The 23,254-nt window shown below is 36.9% G+C and overlaps 1 protein-coding gene across 3 annotated transcripts in view; it reads left to right on the top strand.

Moving 5' to 3' along the window:
- CLINT1 (clathrin interactor 1) overlaps positions 1 to 23,254 on the top strand; it is a 53,925-nt gene extending 30,671 nt beyond the window's left edge. For all 3 annotated transcript variants that reach the window (XM_068409523.1, XM_068409525.1, XM_068409526.1), the window contains exons 4-12: positions 106 to 214; positions 1,097 to 1,261; positions 5,290 to 5,464; positions 10,515 to 10,758; positions 11,285 to 11,366; positions 15,704 to 15,781; positions 19,797 to 20,092; positions 20,807 to 21,011; positions 21,493 to 23,254. In XM_068409523.1, coding sequence (XP_068265624.1) covers positions 106 to 214; positions 1,097 to 1,261; positions 5,290 to 5,464; positions 10,515 to 10,758; positions 11,285 to 11,366; positions 15,704 to 15,781; positions 19,797 to 20,092; positions 20,807 to 21,011; positions 21,493 to 21,854 — 1,716 coding nt within the window. In that variant the 3' untranslated portion in view covers positions 21,855 to 23,254. The remainder of the gene's footprint in view (positions 1 to 105; positions 215 to 1,096; positions 1,262 to 5,289; positions 5,465 to 10,514; positions 10,759 to 11,284; positions 11,367 to 15,703; positions 15,782 to 19,796; positions 20,093 to 20,806; positions 21,012 to 21,492) is intronic.

The raw sequence follows: 23,254 nt of genomic DNA, 5'->3' as shown, positions 1-23,254 counted from the left end.
GGGGGGGTAGGTTTGGTTTTCTGTTGCCTTTTTTTTAGGAAAAAAAAAAAAAACAACCCTAGAGCTTTTGTTCATGCAATCATAAAGTGCTTTGTATTTTTATAGTCTTTGCTGCTCCTAGCTTACCTCATAAGGAATGGATCAGAGCGTGTTGTTACAAGTGCCAGAGAACACATTTATGATTTGCGATCCCTGGAAAATTACCACTTTGTAGGTGAGCAATAGAAAAATCTTATAAGCAAATTAAAACAGTAGTTGGAGTTGTCAGTCACCTGAACCAGCTTAGAAGCTTCCCCAGTCTAATTAGAATGTGACTGTTGCCAGTTGTGTGAAGAGTGCAGAATCCAAGACGTGGGACCCTAGAGTATTAATTAGTGAAGACAAGAACTTGCAGAAAAGACTGGCTAATAACAACAGAACCAACACAACATGAGTGTTCGGGTTTATATTAAAATATGCACTAGAGACTGGTCCCCTGTGGTGTCCGTAAAGGAATAGCTTTAATCATATGGGAAGAAAAGGTTAGAGCTCCAAAACACACACATCTGTTTGAAGCTGGGGTTTTTTCCTCCCACCAAATAATATTTACAGTGCAAAGGCAGCAAGGCCAGTGTGTGTTTTGAATGTGAAAAAGGCTGGGAAAGGAGCATGTTTAGCTTGTAGTACATCCCCACTGAAAGGAATTTTTCAAAAATTCAATTTTGCAATAAGACTGAGTTCTTGCAATTAAACTTGCAAAAGACTGAGGAGAAGGGGTTATATTTTGAAGGGTTAAAATTGTTCAAGTAGATAATATAATTTCTGTCTCAGTCTTTATTAATCTTTTCAATGTTTCAGCAGCAGTTAGATGTTTATAAATACATCATTCAGTGAAAACTATCATTTATGTAAGGATGAAAATTTGTATTTAAACAAAATATGTGGTCCCTTTTAAACAAATGCAGTGGACCTCAGTAGCCATTAAGATCTTTCTCTGACTGTTGTGTTCATAATTCAAATTTTCTTATCAGTTTGATGTTCAGTATTGCTGCCTCTGATTTATTTTTCCTTTTTCCCCCTCTTCCATCCATCATCTTTATCCTTCATTACTATACAGATGAAAATGGCAAAGATCAAGGTATAAACATACGCCAGAAGGTAAAAGAAATGGTTGAATTTGCTCAAGATGATGATCGACTTCGGGAAGAGAGGAAGAAAGCAAAGAAGAACAAAGACAAATACATTGGGGTTTCTTCAGACAGTGTTGGAGGGTTCAGATACAGTGAGTACTAGGCTTTCTTGGTCAAGTATTGACAATCTCAACTTTTAACTTCGCTTAGATAACACAGATAACTTAAGGAATTTCTAAGATGCTCCTTTAGATGCTTTTTCTTTACATTTCTTTAACTGTCAGTGTTACTGTTATAAAAGAAATCTTGCACATTTTCCCCCATATAAAGATTTTTGAAGTCATTCATTTAAATTTGTAAGTTAGTATTTTTTAGATAATAACTAACTAGAAACTTATACGAATGACATTAAAACATTGGCTTAGCCAAAACTTAGCCGTCTTGTTTTTATCCATAGACGGAGTCTCACTGTGAAGTGAATGCTGCTGTAGCAGAAGTAGATAGATAAATGTCCTTGCAAGTCAGAGTTTTGTAGTCAGTCTTTAATTATAAAAAAGCGATGATACTTTCCACCCACCACAGCACAAGAATTGCTTCACCTATTCCTGCCAACCTCCTTTAGAACCATTGGTTAATTTGGGTTAGGGCTTTTAGGGCAGTAATACTGTTTGGGTGAAACAATGTAAATATTATATGCCATTAGACTTCTTAGTTTCCTGATTACTGTTTGGACACTTGAAAAATATATGTGGATTATCTGTGTGGATTCTGATGTCTGTCAGACCTGACTTTAAATATATGCATTAAGTACCTTGTAAGTGATGGAGCTTATATTGCAGGAGTTTACCAATACAGTTGTTACTGTCTCAGTTTGTGTGTTTTTAAAATCTTGTTTGATTAGTACTATAGGTCCCATGTGCTTTTTGAAGGAGGGCTCCCAGAGGCAATACCAAGTTTACTTTGTGTAGACATACTACGCTTGCAGCTGGATGTTGGTTGCACAGCAGACTCGTATGCAGGCTGGAAATTTGGTGCACCAGTGCTCATCCCTAAATCCTAGGGAATTGCAGCTGCCAGCAAAGAGGTCATAGTTAACACCAGAAAGAAAGTCATAATCTTTTTGTTAAAAAAATAATATATATGTATTTAAAATATGTGTATTATATATTAAAAAAAGATATGTGTGAAGGGTCACTTGGTCATCTGCTCCTTCATAAAAAAAAAAATAAATCAGAAAACCTGCCATCAGATTTTCAGAAATCAAAATTCCAAAAATTAAAGAATTCAGCAATCACGAATTTCAGCCATTGTTGCACAAGATGCCAGTCCTATATCCAGCTCAGGTCTGGTACCTTCATTGGTATTGCCTTCATTACTAAGGTCCTTTATGTAAAAACATAAACATACAAAACAAAAAACACAAAGGGAAAGAAAAAAAAACATCTGAATGCTGTTGACAGGTAGTCTGATGTACCCTTGCTTCTGGAAATAAATTCACCCACTTTGCTGAGGTGACCAATGTTCTTCATGTGTGCAATGGGTTCTGTCGGACTATTTGCATCTTCAGCATAGTGCGTTTGTAAGATCTTGGCCTTGGAGGGTGTAATGCCATCAACTCGTTTTTGTTTAGAGAAGACAGAGTTTTCTCTGACAGCCTTGGCTAGGTAAAGGCACACAACCAGTACTGTTTTGCTTATCAAGTCCAAGTGTGCAGCTTCTTCCATGCTCCCCAGTCCCTGCCATAATGTGTAGCAGGGATCTGAGCTTGAACTGGCTTTTATGTCTGTTGTATCCCAGCATGTCATCCGTGATCCACCTGCCAGTTTTGAGATGTTTATCTGTGTTTTCTTTTGCCTGAGTAAATCCTTGGCTACTTTTATTAAGGGATGAGTCCCCAAGTCACAATGGCACAAGGCTCTGGTTTGCTAGAGTCAGTGACTTCTTTGTGAAAGGGGTTTGGTATAAGATCTGAGTCATAACTGTACAGGACTTAAACTTCACCTGACCCTCTCTGCTGCTATGTATGTTTTTTCACTGTGAGCCTTAAACTTAGATTTGCTCTCTTCTGGTTTTGACAGGTTACTTCTCAGTGTTCCTCTGTTCTGCCTTTTCCTCATATGCAGAGTAGTTGAAAATCTCTATCTCCATGGCAGGATATGTCTTGTTTTATTATATTCTTTTAGGCTTTTGCTACCTGCTTGGAATTTTGGTGATTGTTTTTAGGAAGTGCTTACGAGTCACTGCATATCTACTTTAAGTACATGTCCCTCTGTTCTTTCACTGAGCTTATCTTTTGACTTGCTCTGTAGAGAGTCGTGATCTATCCCTGTATGTTGGGTAAAAGTCTTTCTCCATGTATTGTGTAATTATCATTCAAATTTTTGAATTCAAAGGATTGTCTCCTTTGTCTTGTATTTCATATTTATGGTAAAGGATTTTTAATTATCCCTTCATTTGTTGAGTAAAGTAAAAAAAATAAATAAAATCTTTCTAGCATCACAAAACAAACTTTTTCCTAGGTCAGACTTCTAATCTAAAAGATTCCAGTTATTTAAATATAAAATGCTTGTGTTTTCAGAGTTTTCCTTAGTTCTTTTTGTCCTGAAAATACCAAGCTCTTGTTTTTTGTAATTTATTTTAAAATTCCTATCACACAAGACAACCTTCTAATGGAATCTGCATTAAAATGCTTGAGAGCCTGACATAAATTGAAATAAGGCCATTTTATACTCCTGCAAAATTTAACAGTAGTACATTTCTTAGCAATTTCTCCTTTTCCAGTGACAAAGATCTTGCTGAGTATCTTGCTGATTTGTAACAGGTTCTCTACTTTGAAAAAGTTTATCTGTCCTTTATGGATCTAAACAAATACCATTGGAGACTTGCACTTATCTCTTCAGTAAAAAAATCTGTCCTCTGGTATGTGGTGTTATCAGGCAGATATAACTCAAATTTTGCTCCTTGTAGTGCTGGAATCCATCATTTTCTCTTTATTAAATATGGCTTAACTGAGTAAATCTTGAACATTAGCTGAGCTACAGTATAATTTGTATGTAACTTGAAGTAATGAATTTTTCACCATTGATCCTTTCTGCTACTCAGTTTTACTTGGCTTAAGTAAAAAAAACTAACTAGTGTTTCATATTTTTCAATAGTACAGAAAATTGCCTTGTTTCATGTGTGTGATGGCCAAAAAATATAAAATGTTGGTCTAAAAGTATTGTCTAGAAATTGAGTGATATTGCGTTGTTTTATATACCTATATTTTCAGCAGAAGGTCAATACAAGTTATTAAAGTGTGCTGTGCTTCTGATAGTTAGGTCTCTGTTAAAATGTAAGTGGTGTTTTTTCCTTTTAAATTAAACTCAGGTTGGCTGGGTGTGTAGAAATAAACCCAGACTTAAGTTTTTAAATTTTCTTAATGAGATTGTACGGCAAGTGTACTTATTTCAAGTAAAACTATCAGCTGTTTGTAAGCTAAGATACCGGTATGGAGGTCTTGAATACTTGATTAGAAAAAAAAAACGAGTTTGATTTATTGGTAATAGTGTTTAGTAAAGGTGTTCAGGGTACTCAGTGGCTGCTGAAAAGGTGAGTTGCTTTGCTGCGTGTTCTTTTTTCGTCTCTTTAAAAGGTTTTCTAATCACAGACTGTGGAAAAGAAAAAACAAAGTTATGCATTGCACACTTAGGTCTTTCAATATTTTGGTACTGCAGTTTTTACGTTCATGAATGTCAATGTATAAAAAAACATTGATTTACTTCTGAGCGCAGAGCTTGGCCGAGAATGAAATATCGTGAGTTAAGTGACTGTTACAAAACTGGCACATCCCGTTTCTGATAAGCTGCTTATGCAGCCAGGGTTGATTTGTGCCTCTTGTGCTTCTCCAGCAGAGTCCAACAGTATCCTGATGTGCTGTGCTGTGCAGTGCATTAAGATTGTGTCATTGTCATAAACAAAACTCTTTGAACCTGCATTCCTGCCACTTAATGATTGGCATTACATGCTGTGCCTTGCTGTAATAGTGTTGATTCAGCACTGTGGGAGCTTTCAGTTTGCTTTGAAAACTTGTAAGGTTTATGTATGTAGGGCAGGGGAGCTTGAGAGGGATTCCAAAAAGTCCACAGGCATTTATTTTTTCTGTTATCTTTAGTATTTCTTATCTTAATGCCTTACACAGGTGAAAGATACGATCCTGAGCCCAAGTCAAAATGGGATGAAGAATGGGATAAAAAAACAGCTTTTCCATTCAGCGATAAGTTAGGTGAGCTAAGCGACAAAATTGGAAGCACGATCGATGATACCATCAGCAAGTTCCGAAGGAAAGATAGAGAAGACTCTCCAGAAAGGTGCAGGTACTAGAGTTATTTTAAACATGAATTTATTCTATGAAATTGCTATTATAAAGCTCTTTGATGTTGCTGATTATTAGTTACAATATTCTGCAATTCTTTTTGTCTGTATGGAAGCATGTTTGGGTTCAATACCTGCTTCCTAGACTTCTTATTCAGCTCTTACTGGCCATGGGAATAACGTAGCTCTATCAAGTTACCTGCTCTTGGCTGCCTTCCATTACTGCCCCTAGCTTAGCTGCTAGCAAAGCAGGGAATTTGGCTGAAATTTCCTAAGCTTTTCCTTGTCTCAGCAATTCAGTGATCTCCCTTGCAGCAGTGTACTGGAAGCTGCCATTTAATGCTATAGTTACTCTGAATGCTGAAGTGCCAAAGAAGAGGGAGATGTAAAATTGCTTAGACCTGCCTTGACACAGTGCTTCTTCCCTAAGTTGGTCTCAGGAAGAACAGACTGCAGGTGACTATTTTTTTTTTTTAAATACTAAAATAAAATTTCAATTTCAGTTGAACCTTCTCAAGAAACTTATATTTTACATCTGGCCATTAAATTTTTCCACTAAGGAAGAAAACCTACCCTGCTTTGCCTGCAGAAAGAACTTTAAATACATCACACTTCAACAGGTGCATGGAATTTTATTGTCTGAAGATCAAATTTGTACTTAACAGAATTTGAAATTGCTGTAGAGAAAATGCTCAAGTATATTGAAATAATTCTGGTTTGGGAAAAAACTTAGAATTCAAATTTGCACAGAGATTTGATAAATATTTTTTACAGGAATATCTTCAGATACACTTACACAGATTTTCATTTATGTATGTATAAAAATACACATGCATATGCATACACATGTCCATATTACAAAATTCAAGCAATTTTGCATGGAAACAAAAATAATTACAACGGTAGCATTTCTGAGAAAAAGGCAGTATGGTCCTATTGCTAAGGCATTAATAAATCATAAAACTGGTATTCTTTGCACACATCAGGGTTCCCTCTTAGAACTTGCTATCAATAGACTACAAAGAGAAGGGATCAGAAGAAAAGTAAACTATTTCAAATTTAACAATGGTATATAGCTGTGTGCTTTTCTGTACTTACCTTTCAAAAGCAACTTGTCACACCATGTCTGTAAAGCTCACTATCCACATTTCATATAGAGGATATAAAGTAAACATTTTTTTATCTTCTTTGCTTTATTTCTGAATGGCTCCTGGTCTATAACTTGTGCTGATATAAAGTCTTGCAGCTTCCAGTGTTTTAGACAGTCCTTTCTGCAGTCAGATTAGACTGCAATTATAAAGATTATTATAAAAAGCAGCTGGTTTTGAGGACTTCTCCACAGTACTTCTCTACCCCAAGTTACACTGATCTCTTTCTCTGGCTAATAACTACATTTTTCAGTTTTGTTTTGGTCTTGTAACCCTTGTCCCTTTTTTATTTTTCTTCCATTTTTTGATAAATGTCAGGTGGAGTATTTGTCTTGAAATTTATGAAAGTAATAAACTCAGGACTTGACATAAAAGAAGGATTTTTCGGGACATACGCGAGCAAAATCATTTGGTAGTTGCAGGTCATCCTGCCATAAGAAGGAATCCAGGTTGCAGCAGTATGGCTTGTCTAACGTTGCTTCGACTACCAGCCTGAAATTTCCTTTTGGAAGGTATTTTATCAGAGTGTTGAAATGAAGGGATTTCTTTCTACAGAAGGCATCAAAGGATCTAAGAAGACTGAACTTGAAGGTTATAGAACATCTGTCTATTTATACTTAAAGATACTGTAAATACAAACCTTATAATTCATGTTATATTAACAGAATACTGTATTTTGTATGAAGTTAAATATTGAAACTGAATAGAAACATGAAATTTTAATTATCATGGGACTTAAGCTCACAACAACATAACATTCTCTTGTAAATGCTTCATGAAATCCATGCATTTCTGTGTTTTCACACTTCAGCAAACTTTTTTCTAAAACCAAAAAAGCAGCCTCCAAAAATTTGCTAGTTTACTTGTAGCCTGCTGCTATATAATAACATTGAATTAAGTTGCTGTTTCCCTTGGAAAAGTGACTAAATGGTGATACTCGCTCAGCTGGCAAATCTGCTGTTGTGCGTTCTATTGTTGCTATCTTAATAGCTTTATAAATCATTATTACTTTAGTACTGTAAAGCCAATAAAGGTCTTAAAGCAGAAAGGATGCATGTGACTTACACATCTTCACAGTGGTTAATGGAATTTGGATGACACAGTCTTTACCTCCAATATACACACAAGAAGAACTTGGCCAAACTTCTGGTTTTCTGACTCTACTTGCAAAGTTTGCATGTTGCATAGAAGAAAAAAAAAATGCTTGAAGTAACTAAGAAGCTGTGATATAGCTGGCTTGACTTTACAGTAGATTTCAGTGAAACTGCAGTACACACAGCTAACTCTGGAGAAGTCTAGTCTGCTTTTTTTTTTTTTTCCTTTAGATGAAGAATGTTAGTACTGCTGTGGGTGTTTTTCCAGTAATATATACCTTTGGAAGTAGAGAAGACCAGAAAAAATACCCCATGGGGTGGGAAAACCTCCAGTTTTCTTTCATAGTGCTTGTTAGGTCTTAGGTGAATAAACCAGTTTCTGCCCCGAGTCTAGCCTTCTATGCTGAAGTTTTATTTTCTACATTACCTGCAGATACACAGAGGTTCTTCTGAAACATTACACTTTTTTCATAAGAATTCTTAAACTCTGTCAATCCTTGTTTCTTCAGTATTCGGAAAGGTTGATGCAGGTAACAATGGAAAGGAAGCAAAACTTTTAGTACTGCTGTAAAAGGATGCAACAGTCATGTTTCAAGGCAACTTCCATGTAAAGGATTACTTTTGTAATAGGGTATAATTCAGATAGTCTTAAACTATAAGTAAACTATTGTATTGCCTTAAAGAATGTCATTCAAAAAAACCCATACCACAAAAATCTCAAGGCAAAGAAAAAGAACATGTATCCATACTTTGGTTTCTGGAAGTTGCAACCATGTACTTCCTTTGCAGAAGTTTTTTTTAATTATTTGGTACAATGCTAGCTGTAATTTTTATTTTTAAGTTCATTCTACAATTCTCAGAGGAAGCGCTGCAATTTTACTATTCTGAGTCCAGTAAACACACTTAAAGGGAACATTAATCTGTAATGTTTCTCTTTTTTTTTCTTTTTGTTAATGTGACCATTAAAGAAAAATAAAAAACAGATCTCCTGAGACAGTTTGGAAGCAGTACAGGTTGTCACATAAAATTAAGTATTATAATATTTGCTTTCTGGCATATGTGTTTAATTTCTTTTCTCAAAAGCTTTTAGACATCTTGCTGTAGATCACCAAAGACACCCTTTTTTTTATTCTTACATTAGTGAGATTCATCTCTACCAGTTCTGGAGCAATAGCTCCATTGATCAGACTTTGATGGTTGTCAATCGCTTCCTCAACCCACAGAATGGGTATACGGCCTAGGCAAAGTCTGTAGTGATGACAAGAAATACGTTGCAGCAGGTTTTTAGAGACTGAGTCTTAGTTGTGGTTGTCCTGGTCTTAGATACTTTCAACGCGCCTCTAAAAGGCAACATCATTTCACACTCCTGTGAGGCTTTTAGGTTTTGTACCATGCTAATATGGAAATCAGTCTTCTCAAGGGGCTTGCGTTAAAATCCTGATGTCAAAAATGAAAATGCGGTTAGTGGTCCCCTCTGATGTATTTGTGCACAGAGGTAGGCTGTCTGCAGAAATCCAGAACGGGAACAGTAGCCTGTTGTTGCAAGTCAGGGTTGAGGTTCCTTGGAAGGATAAGGTCATGCCGTTTGAGCTCCCTTGTCTGTGTAAGGCTGGCTCAAGCAAATGCCAGTAGTCACTAGGTTGGCCTGCAGCTATGATGTTTTTCTTTTAAAAATAAAAAATTAAAAAAAAGGGAGTGAGTGTTTATATTCACTGATGTTAATGAATTGAGCCATCCCCAGTGGTGAGTAGGTGATACGTATAGAGGAAATGACACGTGCCATGTATTCCAAAAGCCCACTATTGTTAACAGAACAAAGGCTGCCGTCCAGGGTGTATTGCAGTTTCTGTCGTATTCCCACTGACAAAAGGGCAGCCTTTCTTAAATTTTGCAGTTTTAGTATTTTAATGCATTGTTAAAATATAAAAACCTTCCACTTTCAACTGTGTTGCTAAGGGAATTACTATTTCAAAATACATTTCAATATATTTAAGCTTTCTTTACAGCAATTTTCACTGTTACGTACAAATCTTATCTTGATTATAACAGGCAACGTGACTGTTGGTGGGGGGCAATTGGTTTGTTTGTGAAAGATTTAAAATCTGAAGTAGAAAATGTAACTTATTAACCAAATATTGCACAGTGATATCTAAAAAGTTTTCGCCTAACATGGTGACACTTTTGTTCTATATTTTAAGAATAAATGTGTGTTCTCTGATAGAAAATGGATAGAAAATGCAATGGATCATTGCATTGCATAATTCTGTAAACATTCTTTTTCCACAAACCTTTTAAAGAATATAAAATCCTGTTTCTCTGGAAAGGGAAATGAATTGAAATAGGAATGGAATTCTTGAAATCTGAAAGATAGTACCTGTATTTGGGTCACTGCTTTCTGTCTAGGTGTAAGTACTGAGCAGACCTGCCAACTTAACTTTTTGTTGCTGAAGTGTTACATAATGTGTGGGGGAGTTCCTGTCAGAAGGTAATTAAATGTACTGGATTTAAATACTGATTTAAACACTGGTTTCCTATTATCCCCTGCCGTGGACTTGCAGTTAATATTTAACAAAATAACTTGCTTTTCTTCATTGTTTTTGTACAATAGGTGCAATTCTGTGTTACGTAGATGCGTTATGTAAGGGTGAAACATTTTGTTTCTCAAATGTAGGAAGAAGCAGTATTTTTATTATGAACCATTGCTACAAGGAACTACAGTAACCAAAACCCTTGTGGCTTAAGCCAAATGTCCACTTAAGTAACTGAGAAGTCAATCACAAATGGCATTCTATTGCTTCCGTTTTTTCTAGTGACAGTGATGAGGAAAAATCAAGAAGAGGTAAATCTCCCAAAGCTGAATTTAAAGATGAAGAGGAGACTGTGACAATGAAACACATTCATATTACACGAGCTACAGAAACTACCACCACCAGACACATACGCACAGCAAATCCTTCAAAAACCATTGACTTGGGAGCAGCAGCACATTATACAGGGGATAAACCAAGTCCAGAACAGAATGTTGCTGCTCATACTGCACAGCCGACAGTAAAGGTGAGACAGCAGAGCACAATAAAACATGACTTTGGAAACGGTTTTCTTCTAACCTCTGAGACAATTTCTAGTTCAGAGTAAAAGTTTTGTGGTGCAGCCTTCAAGGGAACTGTTTTATCAAAAATGTTTAATTGGGGTTTTCAAAGGCAATGGAACAGTTTAATTATAGAATGCTGTTTTGTGTGATTGCTTTAAGATGTAGAATTTTTTAAATCTAGTCATTACCATGTTTTACTCTCTTCAGGAAAACAAAGATAAAATCTTGGCCTGAAGTGTGAAGGATTCTCTGAACCTGCACACTTATTGACAAGTTATTAAGTTCTTCAGTAATCAGAAAAAACCTGAGCCACTAGCTGTTCACTATTTGATTTGAAATTTAGCCAGGTTCCAGTGATTGTTGGCTTCAAAGACAAATCTGCAATCTCTCCAAAACAAAGCACCCAGAAAACCCAGAAAACTTCTCAGTGTCATTTAGGATGAATGATGACATCATGAGATGAGATCTATTGTGTGATTTCTTCTTCAGGCTTCTGTACCCTCTGGCAGCAAGTCATCTAATGACCTGGTTGATCTGTTGTTTGATGGAGCTAGCCAGCCAGTCTCAACAGGTAGGCACATTTTGGTTTTACTTTCTTAATACATATTTTGAACCATTTCTGAGGATAAGCTTGTTTATTGTTATATAGATAGAGTAGTAGATAAATTGAGAAATGAATACTCAAAAAAATTAGAGCTGCCTAGAACCTTTTGTAGCAAGGTATGTGCTGTATGCTATTGCATGGGACTAATCAATGTTAGCAGCACAAAGATTAACTACCAGATCAGTCTGACAGAAACTGTGTTTGTAATGCAGTTATATATAATTAACTCTTAAAGCAAGTGCAATCCATTCACATTCAAGCATTTCTTATAGTGCAATTCAAAGGCTAGGCAGCTGGAGATGGATGATCTTCATATAAGCTTTCATCTAAAGTATATGGCAAACTTGTTTCTTTATCTTATTTTGTCTTGGCACTTAGTAAATCCCAAAAAGAAATCGCTACCCAAAAGTAAAATTATTTATTGCAAAACACATCCCTTCACTCTCTAAATGTGCAGTTGAATTTTAAGTCCATTAACCTTCATACAGACTTACCCTTAACGCTCTCAAAATGCAGTTTCTTTTTAGGAGTGTGTTAAATTTCAGTGCATTGCATGCAGGATTGATAGAGGAGTTCAGGGGTTTGGTGGTTTGCTTTTCAAAACCTAAAACTTTAAAGACTTGTTATCGTGCTTACAGGTTCTTAATATCGTCGGTTTTGATTGTGGCTAGCATGGAACAGAAAAAGGACTTCCATGCACTTGTGGTCTAATGGCATAGTTGGAAGAGAGTTAACTGTGGGCAGAATTTTTGTTTAAAGATCACTTTGAATGGCAAATAAAATATGAGCATGTGCCTTTTCATAGATAAAAACCTTTCATGTAACTTCTCTCCATTACAAATAAGCAACTATATATGGGATCATATTGATGTTGTTTGTAGAAGCGTATGTTTGTATCTTGCGGACAACAGATACTCAGCTCCAGTCTTTGTTTTAAAGACAATGTAAAAATCATGAGATTGTACCAAAAAAGGGCAGTCCAGAGTGGCTGGAGGCCCACGTGTGCGGCAGGGTGGCTGCATTCATGCATACATAAACACTACTGTTCCTCACTGCTATCTGAAGTTATGCCACTTCTGGGTGTATTGTAGAGGGAACCCCTTAATATGTCACACGAGGCATTTTTATTATAATGTACGAGCAAAGCCAGTATTATGAGCACTTTGTGCAACACAGTTCCTTTCCTCACTAGGCTACCAAAACGTTACCCCTGTATGTATTTAATAGAATAAAAAAATACATCAAAGCTCTATGGGAGGGGAGGGAAATTGTCATGGTACTTTAGTATCAGAGATCTGTCTCAGTCTTGTTTCTGGTAGAGCTTTATAACTTCATACACTTTTATTTTTGGGGAAGTAGATAAAGTTTGTGTCTGTTCTGAAATATGTATTAATTCCTAACGGTTAAGAAATAAAATTGATTTCATGCATCTGTTCCTTTATGCACAAATGCCCCCAAATTTCAGGAACAGCTTATTTTGCATTATTTTCTATTTTATTAACTTCATATGCAAAGATGTTCCCTGTACACTGGAGTTACCACAGTTCTGTGGAATTTTAAGATCCTGGAATTTTAAGAACCACTACCCCAAATCAATACTGAAACTTTCTCCTATCCAATTCTTATGGGAAGAGAGCTTAGAGCCTTTTTTTGTTTTATTTATATACGTATGTGTGTGGTTTTATTTTTATGTATGAAAATAAAATCACATTGAGAATAGATGTTTCCACTTCAAATTGAGCCTTCCCATATTTCAAACTGAACTATGGCAGCTTCCATATTACAGCGTATTTGAATCTCTCGTCAGTTTGGCTCTTTGCTGTAGTAAGCCTTTTTTCTTTTTGCCTTTTTTCTTCTTTTTCCAAAGCAGCATTTAGAAATGGTGTTGAGAAGAGGCATATTACCAGCTGGTCCTGCTAAATAACCTCTTTGTTGACCTGGGAAGGCAGATGGAAAGGGTTCATTTGTAGTGACAGGTCTCGCATGGGAATCTTTGAGGATAGCTCATGTTGAGAAGATTAGCACTGTCCTTCACGTGCAGGTCACTTGTTACGACCACTGTTCCTTGCAGCACAGGGTGTGGGAACATTCTCAGTGTCAGGCGAGACACAGGGAAAGGGTCAAATGCAGCCTTTGATCTATCCTGTGAAGGAACTGGCAGGGAAGTCATGTGAATTCAGGGAACTGAGAATTTGCTTATCTATGTATTTTCAGGTGCAGAGATCTGGAAGAAGGTTGGTGAGGCTTGGGGGGGTTACACATTACTGAAGTACCACAATTTGTATGTGAGAGGGATGGCTGGTTGCCATAAAGGAGCAATCTGTTTGAGAAGATGTAGAATCTGTGGTTAGACCTGCTGGAAGTGTAATTTTTTGGTGTTACTGGAGATGAGGTTCTTTAATCTTAGCTGGTGATACCTTTCTTTTTAGCTTAAGTTCTGCCACCTCTCTGGAACTCTGTTTCATTTGAAAACAGGCAATAGAGGTGGAGGAAAAGTTGACTTGATTGAAAATGTTAAGAGTTTATTTTAGGTTTGAACCTAGTTCTATTTTTAAAATTAAATTAATCCCTAGACACTTTGTCAAACAGCCCAGGGATAATAGACAGAGCATGAGAGCATTGATTTTCTTGTGGATGTGGTCGAGAGTATGTCATCTGTGTTGCTCGTTCTGATATAAACCCTCAAACCATTAACCTGTTCCGAACTCTATAAGGACATGTGGTGAAAAAATGATTAAAAAATGTTCATTGCAGTAGGCAGAGTAAACATGATCAGAACAGTTTTTTAGCTTGGTATTTCACGGGCTTATCTTGCCCTTTTTCATTCTTAGGTTGCAGTCAGTATAAAACTTGTATATAAACACATGTAAGGTGCTTATTAGATCACTTCAGAATTTGTGTTGAAGAAATTTCTTAACTTTTGTGTGAAATCTTCTCCCTCATGAGAAGGTGGTAAAAGGATTTTCAGTAGTGCTATGTTTCTGAAAATTCAAAGAGACCATCCTTGCATTCCCTTCTTGTGTTTTATATCATGTGCTGCACACTCGGCAAGAAAAGACATTTCCCCTTGGAAGAACAGTTGCCTTCCTGGCAATGTCTACAGTAAAATAACATTAAAAAGAAATACAAGTACACATGTATTAGAAAGTGAATGTTTCCTTTTATTACTGCTAGCCATTTATTAAAAAGGAGATGGTTCCAGTTTAATTAACCCAGTTGAGAGTAGCAGATGGGGCAGAGTGTCTTGCAGCGATAAGACAATTCCGAAATGGCACCAGATGTTGGAAGCTGTCCCTGGTGGTGTTTGAGTGCAGCACAGATGTTCCAGTCCCACCTGGCTAGTTTCTAAGCACTGCAGGCTAAGCAGCTGTGATGTAACCTATATAATGTACGTATAACACTAAAAGCAAAATAATTGAACTGCTGCAGCTTCTTCTAAGGGTGGGACTGCTTGGAGGTGAAATCTTTGAGGACAAACAAATAAGGTCAGCTTCTTAGTTTTCTCAGGTCAGTGGGTTTTCTCAGTCAGCTTAAAAACAATAGCAAGGATGATTTGATTATTTTTTTTTGTTTATTAAAAAAAAAAAGCAGCTTTCCAGTATGGTTCTTAAATCTTTCTTCTGTTTTTATATCTTGGCTGTAATTTTTTAGTGAAAAATTGTTACTGTGCTGTATTCAGAAGTTAATAATTTATGTGCTGTATACAAACGTCTGGCTGGAAAACTTAATGTTCCTGCTGTAGAAAGGAAGCAAACTTATAAAAAAATGAACACAAATGCAAGCTCTGTCCTTGAAATCCCAATTCAAGATCATTGCAGAATCATTCATGCTTTAAGTAACACAAAAACTAAATATAAGGTGACATAATTTTGCATAGTAAGCATAATAAATTAATTCTTTTACAATAAGAATGTTTGGCTTTTATATATTATACTTCCAAAGTTTTAATTTTACAAACTGCCAAACTAGTAGCATCCCTTACTAGTTAAAACCTTGTTGATCTTTTTAATCTCTCTAAATTTATTTCTGGAGATAGCAAAAACTTGTGTCTTTTAGTTCTTCCCTAGGAAAACAAAATTGCAAGCTCTGCAAGGCAGTTGGAAATAATCCAGCTTATTGTTGCTCAGGCTTGTATAAATATAGTATGGTGATGAACAGCAAAAACAGTGCCAACTTAGGGAGCAGAATCAATAAATCCATCTTGCCACATACAGAACAGCTTTTCTCCTTAAATCCAGCATGCGGTTATTGCAATGGATCTTTACACAGTCTTGTAACAGCAGTTGGCTTCCTTCTGTTTCTAGGTGGATCAACTGACCCATTTGGAGGATTTGCTGATTTTAGTTCAGCTGCTGCTTCAGCAAGTTTCCCATCATCGCAAGGTAGGATTAATATACAGATTGAAATGCTGTTTAAGGGCAGAAAGAGGGGAAAAAATGCCACATGGCATTATTGAAAGTCACTTCCCTTTCCAGGGCAAACTGTTTATTTAACTGGACCACAAGTGCTGTATTAAGTAAGGAAGAAGATAGCTACTGTCTGGCACAGCTCATGTCTTGTTGGACCTGAAACTTTTCATGAAATTTATTTCAGAAAAATGATAGTAGAAGTTACAAATATATCCCTGTTCATCTAATAATATAATATAAGCATATAAGAAGACTTAAAGCATAGCTCCAAGTCTAATATTGAAATGCACTGAAATAAGACGTGACTTCTGGAGTGAAAAAGTAAAACCTGAAGTAAACTAATGTGGGTCTAAATGCTGGCTGAAGAGTGCTCACTAAACAGTTTAAAAAAAGAGCCCAGTGCATCCCACTTCTGCAGTTGTGGGCAAGGAGCTATTTTAATTGGAGTTCTACAGTGATGAATGCTTCAAGATGACAGTATTTGTGTTTCCAAAATGATTGGAAAATTGGCTGTAGTGATAGGACCATTCAGATTATTAATCATCATAGTCTTCCTAGTGTTTTATGTAAGATTATTCAACTATTTTATTTGCAATAAAAAGCAGTCATTTTTCTAATACTTCAACTAACAGTTCGCAAGCTTTTCAGATCAGGTAGGCATTAATTATAAAAAAAACCCACAGCTGCTCTGGTGGTATAAAAAGATTTGCATGAAGTGCTTGATAGTCTGGTTTGCTTGCTTGTGACAATGCTGTGAACTGAAAAGTTGTTAGAAGGATTTTATGCTGCTGTTTATAGTCTCTGGGCATGTGCAAAGGGTTCAGATTCGACTTAAGAACTTTAATAATATGGGCAGAACAGTAAATTAAATGGGTAAGTTGAACAAAACCAAAAGATGGGATCATGTTCAATGGAAAATAGCAGCCCACCTGTGCTAGAAAAGAGTCCCTAAAGATGTCCCCAGTTCCCACCTGTCCCCTAAGATTTTTTAAAAAAAAAAGTTTGTAATTGCTTAGAGAGACACAATTATGTTGGCCTTGTCAGATGGTGTAATCAGGGGAGCCTGAGACAGGCTATTTACAAAGCTTCCAATGATGTCTGGGTTCCTATTGGAAGGCCTCGTATGTTGGAGGGGAATTTAGTCAAGTTGTCTTCCATACACAGTACAACCTCATCGATGGCTTTTGAAGTTGCATATGTGCATTTGTGGGATGAAGCTGACCAACACGTTATTTTAGCTTGGCTAAATAACAATTTGTTACAGTCTTTTTCCCTTTTAGGAGAAGCCTATTAAATAAAAGATATCTAGATCTTACTTAAGTCAGGCATGAACAAGTCCCTGCCAATCACAAGAGCAAGATTTTAGTAATGCTTGTTGGGACAGCTCTCCGTTTTGTCCTTGCATGGTTGCATGGCATGCGGTTTAGAGCTGTCTTGTCCATACAGTTGGCTCAGTGCACATGCAGTCATTTTCCATGCAAGCATACAAGCTATTATGTAGACATGGTCACCATCTGAAAAACATTTCCCTTAAAACTAAACTGAAAAAAAATATGCTGGGAAGCTACCTAAAGCAATCAGCTTCCTTCTGGTGGAGTGTTTTTGGGAGCCTGCAGCGCTACCCAGACAGGACAGTGCTGCAAACAAACATGGAGTGGAGGGAGCTGACCAGCTGTCTTTTGTGAAGTTAATTTGGGCAGTGGTGGTGTTTGTGACTGGGGGTTCTCGGCAAGGGTGTAGGATTAAGTCCAGAATGAGAAAAGAATAGCAAAGAGGTTGATCAGCAGACCTACCTGTCAGCCAGCTTTTAGTCAGCGTGTTTATATCTCTTCCTTTATTTTGCTGTGTTAGGAAACCTGTGCTGGGCATGGATTAGTTAATACACCTTTAATTTGCTTGGCAGGAAAGAACCGCTCTAATTTCTTTACAGGCTTTCTTAGTCAAAACCAAGTTGTTTTGCAAACACAAAGCCGCCTACTATGCAAATAATTTGTGTGTTAATACAGTCTAAATTGATACAATCCTTTATCTGCATTAACATGATTAATCTATTCCAATCACCATTATGCAAGGGACAAGGAGTCCTGTGAAATGATTAATCATTCCTGAACAGCGTAAGCCCCTCTAGAAATCTTTTCCTTCTTGATTAATCATCTTTGAAGTTCTACTGAAGGGGCAAAAGCATATCCCTTTTACCCCCACTTCCATTATTGGTGCTCAGTGTACAGGTCTGAACATAGAAGCAGCACACTCAGCATTTACTTATCTATCAGGAATATTTAAAGTAGGTTTTAATTTTTAATATGTAATACTAATTGAAACATTCTAATATAGCCCCTCTTTGTGAGGGAGATCAAAGCAAATGTTCTAGTAAGGCCCTAAGCTAATGAATATTTGTCCACTTTGTGCACTGAAGTTGTTGGCAAGACTTGGATTTTGTGAACAGATTTACGCTCCTACTATTCTTTAAATTCTAATGTATTGGTAAAGATGAAGATGCCTAAAGGTTGAAGGTGTATGTTGATAAACATTTACATGGAGTGTAAAAGACTACTGCAGGTACCTTTTGAGTGGGCACAATACAGTTGTAGAAAATAGCTGTGGACGGCCGTTATAGAACTAGCCATTGTATAGGTTAGGAAGTGGAAACTGGCACTGGATTCATCTACCCCAGCTTTGTGCTTGAGTCTTCATTTGCTCACCTAAAGAAATTCAAGGGATGATTTAACTGTTCATTAGAACTCAAAGTTCATTTCATATGGCAATGACATTGCTTGTGACTTAGCTGAAGCACCAGAAGTCTATCAGTGACATAATCAAAAAGCTGACCTGTACAATGGCCCAACCTTGGAACAAGATTCACTATGTAACAATGAGAGCTGTTTAAATGGAGTTGATTTATTTTTAGCATCTCCTGTAGATGTTTTTGTTAAGCTTTTCTTCTCCTATCACTCCTGTGAAGTAACCCTTTTCTTGTTAATAGAAAAACATGTGTTTTTAAGGGAGATAACATCTCCTTCTGTTTGACTCAAAGGTTAGGACATATTCTCAGTTCACTGGTTTGTATCTCTGGACATCTGTGCTCCTGAAATAGGTACCCTTGCAGTTGTCTACAAACAGCTTATCCTGTTAGGCTCTTCACAGTAAGGTATGGAGAGAGCTGTAAGTTGCTGTGTTTTGATTTAAATGCTTGTCTACAAAAACCCTGGTATATTGAAATGAAACAATGTGTAAGTGATGAACTAAGAGTTCAGCAAAGCTTCTGCTGAGAGAATTGTTAGGTCCAAGACTGAACTTCTGCTTCTAGCCAAGGCATTTAGGTCAGGAATCAAATTTAGAAAACTTGGTGTGTTTTATGTGAGCACTTCATGAGATAGGAAGAAATTATTCCTTATCACCTCAAATAAGAATTCCCTGCAACCTGCTTTCAAAGTCCTGGTTTTTATTCCCCTCAGCATTGTTTTGTACAAAGAGCTACTAGTTGTATGTAAACAAATTTTGGAGTAGTTGTCTCTGTTTTATCATGATGGCATTTGCTTTATCAAATGGCTCATTCCTGACAACTGTTCTCTCAGCAAATACCAGAGCACTGAGATAAAAAGTTGATTAATGTTGTCAAAGTTCTAGGTGTTGTTTTGACTAGAGCCTCCAATCTAGCCCTAAGTTATCTTTCGGTCATATTTCAACTAAAGAAAACCTGTCCCTACTTGTCTCACATCCACAGGTGGCATTATCAAACATCCTTCTTCTTTCTGTGCGTGGGTGTTTCATATTTCCTTTGCTACCTTGTTAAAATTGTTGGAATATTCATGAGAGGGAATGATGTCCAGATGGAGGTTCTACCTGCAGATGTTAATGTGGACGGACACAGATCAACTCTCATTTCTTTCAGTTCATGGAATATGGCATTTGCTCAGTGCCTTTCTCTAAGTCTTCTGCCATTCTTCTCTCTGTCTTCCTTCCTCTCGCACTGTTGCCTTTCCTTCAGGTACAGCAACAAGTGGAAATGGAGACTTTGGTGACTGGAGTGCCTTCAACCAAGCTTCTCCTTGTCCCAGTGCTTCATCTGGAGACCTCTTCAGCAGCACGGCACAGCAGCCAGCTATAGAGCTCTTCAGTAGCTCACAGACAGCTTCTGGCCAGCCTCCAACTGCTTCAAATTCTACTGATCTTTTTGATTTGATGGGCCCCTCTCAGACAACCATGACCTCTTCACAAAGTATGAATTTCTCTATGATGAGCTCCAATGCTGTGGGCATCAGTTTACCCATGTCAAGGTCACAGGTATGCTGCTATTTGTACAGTTTGCTAATGACCTTCCTCAATTAATCTTTTGCCTTCTCCTTAATCAAAACTTTGAAAATTAATCCATTCCACTCCTGGAGTCCATACCTAGTCACTCCGATGTTGTGATCAGCATTTTGTAAGAAAGTTTTGTCCAAAAATGTTTTCAAAGGCTCCTAGAAAAGGTGTCAAATTTTCTTGAGAAGCCTCGTTTTATAAGCCAGTTTTCTCTGAGACTATCTTCATTGTTCTTTGAAGTGTCGCTTCTTTGTTGGGGAAGATGAGGTGATGATATTTTAAACCGTAAAGCCACAGAATGTTATAGGTTTCCAGCTTCAAGTAGATGGACATGAGGACTGGTCTGTTCTCCAAAACACAGAAGTGCCTGCTTCAGTGGAGAGTGTTTTTGGAAAGCCTAACAGGTCAAGGTGGTGTTAGGAGGAAAAAATCAGTATGTTTGAGTTCAAAACTTGACTGCAGATGATCACTGTCACATATTGATATGGGAGCTTAGTGCTAGCTTACAAAATACTCTTTTAACCCATTCTAATGGCATAACAGCACATGACAACACTGCTTTGGAAGAGCTGAAGTTCATGGCTAAAAATCTCATTGGCTTCTTATTGTATTCTGTAGAAAAATTAACACTTGTTGTTTAGTCCTAATGCCTGGTAAATTGTTTCAAATGGATCCCAACAAACTTTTCTTTTTTAGCCTCTGCAAAGTGTGAACACTATGATGCCGAAGCCTAACCCTCTTTATAATGCAAGCACAGACATGGTCCAGAAGAATGCAAGCAAAACTCTACCCTCAACTTGGTCAGATCCCAGTGTAAATATCAGTTTGGACAATTTAGTACCTGGGATGCAGCCTTCCAAACCCCAGCAGCCATCACTTAATACCATGATGCAGCAACAAAGTATGTGATTATTGCACTGTTTTGCATGCACCCTGAGCCCTGTATGTGTTTAGTAATGTCCTTGAGATGGAGTGTTCTATCAATTACTGTTTTCCTACACTTAGTCATAATTGTTTCTTAAACTACTGTGATGCTTCTGACGCAAGTGCTATTGTCTAAATGGAGACTGATGTGCTAGGAGGCTGGTATCTGTGCATGTTTTTACTGTAGAGTTTGCACCATTGCTGTATCTTGATTTTAGGGTTCCAAATCTCTAGAACTTCTCTAGAATATGCATAGTAGCATATATTGGTATAAAATGCTATTTAAAACTTTTATAAGTTTTTGAGGCTTCACATAGGAAAATGAGCAAAATAGCTATGGTTTTGGCCATTGTATCTTTGTTCACAGCAGTTACCACATAAGCTTCTTAAAATACATGAGCACCTTCAGCATCAGATTCTGATTAATGATTTTTGCATCCTGTTCTCTTTTTTTGCAGATATGCAACAACCTATGAATGTCATGACTCAAAACTTTGCAGCCGTGAACCTCAGTCCTCAGCCAAACATGATGCCTGTTCGACCCCAGACAAGCCCATTGATGGGAGGACCCATTCCTGTGGGGATGGGAATGCCCAGTGTGATGTCAGGTACGATGGGAATGGCTTCCATGGGACCCACGCCTGTGATGAACCAGGGAGTGATGGGAATGAACATGAACATGGGAGTGCCAGCTACAGGAATGGGTTTGATGGGCACAATAGGAATGGGGGTACCCAATATCCCTATGACCTCTCTGACTGCTGGGACTGTACAACCCAAGCAAGATGCCTTTGCAAATTTTGCCAATTTTAGCAAATAAAGATTGTAAAATAAATAAATAAAATGAAATAAAAATAAAATAAATGGGCAGACTGAATGAAGGATTTTTAGCTGCACAAATATAGCTGGGAAGGGATGGAAAACACTGATCAATACTTTTTTTTTTTTTCCTTTATCAGTTAAAGTGTCTACATAAAGAACCAAAAGCTATTTTCTAAATGTTGAAATAACTAGTGTTCAAATTCTGGAGAGGTGGAAGGTTCTTCTAAGGAATGTGTTAGATGATTTTACAAAATAATTTGTAATGAGACCATCAAAAAACCTTTCCTATGTAGAAGAACCAATTTTAACTTTGAGACTTGGTGGAAGACTGGAATGGGGTTTGGGTAAAAAATGTTTGAATCTAATTTTATACTTTTCTTTTTTCTTAAAGAGCTTGAGTTTCTTTTCCCCCTCTCCCTGATCGCTTTGTCATAATTGGATCATTCCTTTTACTACCACTGAGTCCACAACTGAAGTCACTCAAGTACTATGATCAGTTTTTTATAAGAATATATATTTTTGTCCAAAAATGGCTTACATATGTGATTATGGCTAATTCAAAGGGACCTGGAATGTATATATACTTTTGCTAATGTTCCAGCCACACTGCTATATTACCCAAATTTTTATTGTCAAAATCCTCTCTCAGTAATTTGGTGATCAACAGATTTTTGGGGTCTTAACATGCTTCTATTGTTATAACTGATATCCAGTGCAAGTCTGGGAGAAGCTTTATCCAAGACTGCTGGAAGGTTTCCTTTCAGAAAGCTCCAGAAAATGCACTTTCTTTCAGTTCTTTTACAGCGGCAGTTAGCATCCTTTGTACCACCAGTATATATCCCTATGGAGCCACTGGTTTCTGGCATCAGCAGCAGTCAAAAGGCAAAAATATTTATTTTTTGCATCCTCACAAAAAATGACAAGGTGAATTACACTTAAATTATCTAAATCTATAACCCTACCTAATCCAACAGCATTGGATCTTAGCTTTTATACAACAGTTGGTGATTCTTTTGTGTAAATATGGCACTAGCAGCTGTGGAATCCAATAGAGGAGTAAAAAATATATATATTAATAAAGGAAACCTGTAGCAGTCAAAGATTTTACTGAAAACAAAAGAATGAATTAAAGTTTTGGAGATTTTTGTTTTTCCTTCTGTAATTCTGCATTTAAGTTTACATGAATCATGATTCTAGAATCTGGAATACAAAGACATTATATTCACAACCTGGGAATATTGTTAAGAATAAGCACTGCACTATACTGTAGGTATGAAATTTATTGCCTCCCTTTTCTTATGTTGGATTTCTTTTTTATTATTAAATTGATAAAACTTTGTTTCCATTGTATTCATAATGTTCTGTTATACATAACATTAAAATGTTCATTAAAATCAA

This window comes from Nyctibius grandis, chromosome 10 (genome assembly GCF_013368605.1).
Source record: "Nyctibius grandis isolate bNycGra1 chromosome 10, bNycGra1.pri, whole genome shotgun sequence".
Taxonomy (NCBI): Eukaryota; Metazoa; Chordata; class Aves; order Nyctibiiformes; family Nyctibiidae; genus Nyctibius; species Nyctibius grandis.
The sequence above is the reverse complement of the archived record's forward strand: the minus strand, read 5'-3'. Positions and strand labels throughout refer to the sequence as shown.